This window comes from Ranitomeya imitator, chromosome 4 (assembly GCF_032444005.1).
Source record: "Ranitomeya imitator isolate aRanImi1 chromosome 4, aRanImi1.pri, whole genome shotgun sequence".
NCBI classification, from domain to species: domain Eukaryota; kingdom Metazoa; phylum Chordata; class Amphibia; order Anura; family Dendrobatidae; genus Ranitomeya; species Ranitomeya imitator.
Genome location: NC_091285.1, coordinates 348,004,353 through 348,010,352, shown reverse-complemented (window position 1 = coordinate 348,010,352; position 6,000 = coordinate 348,004,353). Strand labels below are relative to the sequence as shown.

The 6,000-nt window shown below is 42.0% G+C and overlaps 1 protein-coding gene across 3 annotated transcripts in view; it reads right to left on the bottom strand.

Annotated features, from left to right (window-relative positions):
* Nucleotides 1-737: 737 nt before the first annotated feature.
* Nucleotides 738-6,000, bottom strand: part of CELSR1 (cadherin EGF LAG seven-pass G-type receptor 1) — a 232,138-nt gene continuing 226,875 nt past the window's right edge. Inside the window, exons 35-36 of one of the 3 annotated variants that reach the window (XM_069764986.1) lie at nucleotides 4,119-4,198; nucleotides 738-3,897 (exon numbers count right to left, since the gene is read on the bottom strand). In XM_069764986.1, coding sequence (XP_069621087.1) covers nucleotides 4,153-4,198 — 46 coding nt within the window. In that variant the 3' untranslated portion in view covers nucleotides 738-3,897; nucleotides 4,119-4,152. Of the gene's footprint in view, nucleotides 3,931-4,118; nucleotides 4,199-6,000 lie in introns of all 3 variants that reach the window. The other 2 variants (XM_069764988.1, XM_069764989.1) reach the window with 2 other exon arrangements.

The following is a 6,000-nucleotide window of genomic DNA, read 5'->3' as shown; positions in this document are numbered from 1 at the left end:
CGTATAGAACCTGTGCCGTTTATAGTCTACGGAGCTGCTCACATGTCCACACATAATCAGGTCGGATTTTCATTCAAGTCACTGACCAAACTCGACAATGTAAGTTTGTGGGTCGGTGAATAAATTGGCACTCGTTTGTCATATTTGTGCTGCCTGTTTTTCATGATCTGTTTGATAGGAGAAGCCCGAGAAACGTACTTTTTTTTTTCTCTTATACGAGACTCTGATGGTAAAAACTGACACACTGGCCAAGCTGATGAAAATCGTACCAAAAACACTGATCAAAGGGTGTGCAACCAAATATGAAGTTAAAGATGCCAACAATTTTGACCTGCCCATTTTTGGGGTTTTGTGTGAAATTTTGTCCATTTTGCTTTTTTTCTCCTTTTTTATGTTGTTCCAATACACACAAAGGAAATAAACATGTGCATAACAAAACCTGTGTATTTGACATACGGTAATTTTCTGGGAGAAATACTTCATTTCCTGGAACAATTTCAGTGGTGCCAACACTTTTGGTCATGACTGTAGATGTACCAAATGTATCACATTAGTGACATTCTGCGTCCTGTTCGACACTTTCTCATACTTAGTCCATAACGAAGTTGGCTTATTTTAGGTTATTAATTTGAGCGTAAAAACTAGTAAGGTACCTAGGTTTGGTTTTTTTTGCTCGTATCAATAATTCATATTTCTAAATGCATTTCTGTAATACATAAATAATGAACAATGCAAAGACAAGTTGAACATTTTAATTTACCATTCCATCTTATCAGTTCAGTTTTTCTCCAGTGTTTTGTACATCAATAAATATACATGTAAAAAAAATCCAGTGTCTAGTATTTGTCATAAAAATAATTTTAAAAATTACAAAACACCTTGCCAATATTTAACACTTGTTTGCCTTTCCAAGCACTGAGCAGGGTCACAATGTACATTCTACAATCGTTATCTGCAATGGACCTCTGTACATAGATGCTGCATACTAACTGACTCCAAAAATGCACTGATGTAGACAGAAAACATATACAAAGCATTCGGAAATGGACATTTTTTTTTTTGTTATAAAAACTTGGGCTCTAAATGAGGTAACAACACTGTGACTGAATGTATCCATGGAAGGAAGAAAGCCAAAATTTGTGACTTGCTGTAAGGCACTTCTTTGACACCAAACATCTACTCCATGTGTATTGGTTGGCCTTCTCTGTTACACGCAGCCATGTCGGGGGAATATTGCTACAGAGTCCATCGTACAATGTTAGTGAATGATGGCTGTTACTGTATAAACTATGTGGCGAGGATTATGCCTTCAATCCATTTCACCGTCAATTTAGAGGCCAGTTCTACAGTGCAATTTTTCCGCAATGTGTGAGCCGATGAGCGGGTCTACACCAGGCGAGACACGGGGCAAGCATCCAACAGGTAGTGTGCACATGTCCCATAGAGTTTAATAGAACACGGCCATGATACCTGCTTGGTGCTGGACGGTCATTTCAACAACTGTGCTGTCCCTTGTGTCAGGTGTAGTTGTTTCCACCCTGCTCCTCAAAAATCTGAATTTATTGATAATGGGCAATCGGCAATAATAAGAACACTTGTACTTGATTATCTGCCAGGGTAAAAATGCCGGCAGTCACCCAGAGAATGAGCGCAATTAGATTTTTATGTATGCGCATCACCCACATTAATAAATGATGTGCTGCCGATAACAAGTACTGTATATCTGTTCTGTACCTTGTTCTGTCACCCTTTCAAAAAAAAAAAAAATGAGTAAACATAGCCGGCTGACTACAGTTACTGGCCTAAATCGGCTAGTGTAAATGGGCCGTAAGGCACTAATTAATGGTGGAGCCACTTGCACCCCTCTGTATGCAATAGGACAGCAAAACTGGTAAACCCTGCCCGCTGTTAAAGCTGAGGCGCAAAAGGAAGACATTGGGGGGGTTAAAAAGTTAAGAGTCCCCATTTCAAAGGGGTTGTCCAAGAATACAGCATTGATGACTTAAGTGATCAATATCAGATCAGTGGGGTCCAACAGGCGGAACCCCCAACACCCGATCAGCTGTTATTACCCTCAGTGGTGACTGGATGTGAACACTGAATGAAGCTGTACAACACTGCTCTGCCCAATGCGTAGTGGCTGTTGCCAAGAACTGATTGTTAAGGGTGCATGGTTCGGATTCTCGACAATCTGATATCGGACAACCCTTTAACTAATCCTGGGCAACTTTTTAAAGGGAATCTGTCAGCAGTTTTTTACTACCTCATCTGAGAGCAGCTTGATGTAGGCAAAGAGACTCTGAATCCAATGATGTATCACTTAGATTACTGGGTGCAGTCATTGTGACACAATCAGAGCTTTTAGATGTAGCATGAAGCAGAGCTGAGAAAGCTAGCCCCGCCCACACCAGGCTCTGTATGTACATTTGTCTATTGAGATGAGCTGCTTATCACAGGAGGGGGCGTGGTTAGACCTGTGCTCTTGCATTAGCTAGTTCCAGAAGTGATAAAAACCCCTACTGTACGTAAACAATAGCACACAGAATGAAAAGTGAAACATTGTTGAATTCAGTATTTTAACTCCTACATCATGCTGTCCTCAGATTACATAGCAAAAATCCTGCTAACAGATTCCCTTTAAAGCTAACCTATGTGAGGAAGATCTTCTCTGTAGTATAATATGGCTTCCTTGTGTATGTACAAACTCCAGTGACTGCAGTAGGCTCTACAAAAGCTGATCAGCTCCTTCCAAAATCAATGGAAGCCAATAAAATAAATCTAATCGTGCAATTATTGGACACTGTGTCAGTAGCTGGCCACGGAGATGTAGGGGCACAGCACACAATGGCACTCACATTCTCACTTCACAGTCTGCAATGTATGCCAGCACATGGTGATGTCAGGTCTGATGAAACACACGTAGTGGCATTGTCTTTATGGTGGACAACACATTCCAGCTGACATGAAAAGGAACCCCAGAAAGGGTCACAGCCGGATGGAAATCCATAGAAAGCCTTAAATCCCTAAAGGCGGAGATTGTGAAGTGATGGTAACGACAAGGAAAGCAGGTACTTGGCAGCACAATGATTCTTGTGGCTTAGGACACAAGTTTGTAAAATAATCACCATTACAAATTTCACTTTAAAATAAAAAGTAATAATGAATTTTCTGAAAAAATAAATTGTTAATATTCAAGTAACATTGTGCAATCTTAATATGAAAAATATCTGTCATCAGCAGGTCTCAGAATATCGAAGAAAAACTAGTTCTAGTGGAAAATGTACAAAAAGAGTTCTCTTTTTTTAAAGTCTTCATAAAAAATATATAAAAAATATCTACAATCAGTGTTACAGGTTTATACATCGGGTGAGACTTTTAAGACACATTAGAACGTGGTGAAATGAATGAAGGGCACTTGGTGTCATATTCCGGAGCATATTGTTCAGTAGGCTGGAAAGTCACATTGTGACAGAACGCACGCAAATCAGCAGTGACTGGGCGCCCGAGGAAAGGGCCGTCTGTAGATTACCGATTTCAGCATAGTAGGCCTATTGTATTTACATTAATTCAAGAGTCCATAGCTTAGACTGCACCACAGAGCAGCCTCCTCTGCAATGTATGGCTCCGGGTCCCGCCAGTCTCTACTGGGAGGTCCTCTTCATGCCGGGCAGCGGAACCTTGCTTATCGTCACACATTTGGCACTGGGTGCTGACAGCACAGCCTTCCGATAGATATGTATATTAGTAAGCAGTCACAAGTCTGCCGTATTAGGTAATTGCATTAGCAACAATATATCCTCAACCACAACACTTGGGCTTTTCTGTATTGTTCCAGGTGTCCAGGGCTTCACAAGCTTGGGGCGAGGGTTCCCGATCACTATCAGCCTTCACAGTTTCCTGATGATTCAAATTGAAGTTTCATTACTGCCGCTGTTCATAAAAGAAGGGACCGTGCAGGGTTAGGGTTAGATACATATTTGAGATTAGTTGGTTGCTCATGCATACATCCAAGGAAAGAAGGTATTCACAGAACAAGCATGCAAGGACAACCCTGCCACCAGTTGGCCCAGTTCGGTACCCATGCAGTTTTACTAGTGATGTGGAGGAGATCTAGTTACCAATTGTATTGCTTTACAAAACGTTTCCCATATGTTAAAATCTGACTTTCTCCTCCAAGGGGATCAGATTGCTTGTTACCCTATAAAATAACAGGATAGCCTGCCTCAATCAGTCTGACAGTAGTCAATATATAGGACAAGAAAACCAAACCGAGACACATGAGTTCAGATTACCAGGACAAAAAGTGTATGGGTATGTTCACACGTTCAGGATTTCCATCCTTTTTTTTTCAGGACAGTTTTTTTTAAAAAACTGCAGCTCTTGGCAGAAAACGCAGGTCCTTTTTTTGGTCCTTTTTTGATGCGTTTTTTTATGCGTTTTTTGATGCGTTTTTTGATGCGTTTTTTTATCCTTTTTTTATGCAGTTTTCTATGCAGAGACTGTGTGTTTCCTAGGAAGCTTTTTAGGGCTAAAATGGCTGAAAATACCCTAACCCTACCCCTAACCCTACCCCTAACCCTACCCCTAACCCTACCCCTAACCCTACCCCTACCCCTATTCTAACCTTAGAGAAAAAAAAAAATTCTTAATTTTTTTATTGTCCCTACCAATGGGGGTGACAAAGTGGGGGGGGTGTCATTTACTATTTTTTTATTTTGATCACTGAGATAGGTTATATCTCAGTGATCAAAATGCACTTTGGAGCGAATCTGCCGGCCGGCAGATTCGGCGGGCGCACTGCGCATGCGCCCGCCATTTTGCAAGATGGCGGCGCCCAGGGAGAAGACGGCCGGACGGACACCGGGTAAGTATAAGGGGGGGAGATTAGGGCACGGGGGGGGGGGGCATCGGAGCACGGGGGGGGGCATCGGAGCACGGGGGGGCGGGATCGGAGCACGGGGGGGCAGCCACACTCCGCCCACGCACTTCCGCCCGCTCCCCCGCACTTCCTGCTGCAGCGGTTCTGCACATCAAATCGCAGTAAAACCCGCAGATATATTTTTGATCTGCGGGTTTTACTGCGATTTTGACCTCACAATGGAGGTCTATGGGTGCAGAACCGCTGCGGTTCAGGAAAAAGAAGTGACATGCTCCTTCTTTTTTGCCGCAGCTATTCTGCGCGGCTTTTTAAACGAAATTACGGATCATGTGCACAGCAGTGACTGTTTTCCATAGGGTTACATTGTTATGTACCCTGCATGGAAAACAGCTGCGGAACCGCAGCGGCAAAACCGCTGCGGTTCCGCAGTAAAAAACGCACTGTGTGAACATGGCCTAAGAAGAAAAATTGCTTTTATTGAACAGTATAAGGGCGAGTGGTGGTACAGAAGGCGTGCACAATAAATGAATAAAATATCAAGAGTGAACACAGCAATAAATGTTGGAAAAACATAGAAATTCACTGTAACCATGGATGTATGTATAAAGTGCAGAGTGCCAGCAGCAATCAGAGGAGGGACTTACAACTACAGGTACTTCTCCCTAAATTAGAATATCAAAGTGAATTTATTTCAGTTCTTCCATACAAAAAGTGAAACTCATGTATTATATAGAGTCATTACAAACAGAGTGATCTATTTCAAGTGTTTATTTATACTAATGTTGATGATTATGGCTTACAGCCAATGAAAACCCAAAAGTCATTATCTCAGTAAATTAGAATACTTTATAACACCAGCTTCAAAAATTATTTTAAAAACTGAAATATTGGCCAACTGAGATATATGTTCAGTAAATGCACTTAATACTTGGTCGGGGCTAATTTGGATTAATTACTGCATCAATGTGGCATGGAGGTGATCAGCCTGTGGTACTGCTGAGGTGTTATGGAAGCCCAGGTTGCTTTGATAGCAGCTTTCAGCTCGTCTGCATTGTTGGGTCTGGTGTCTCATCTTCCTCTTGATAAAACCCCATAGATTCTCGATGGGGTTAAGGTCAGGC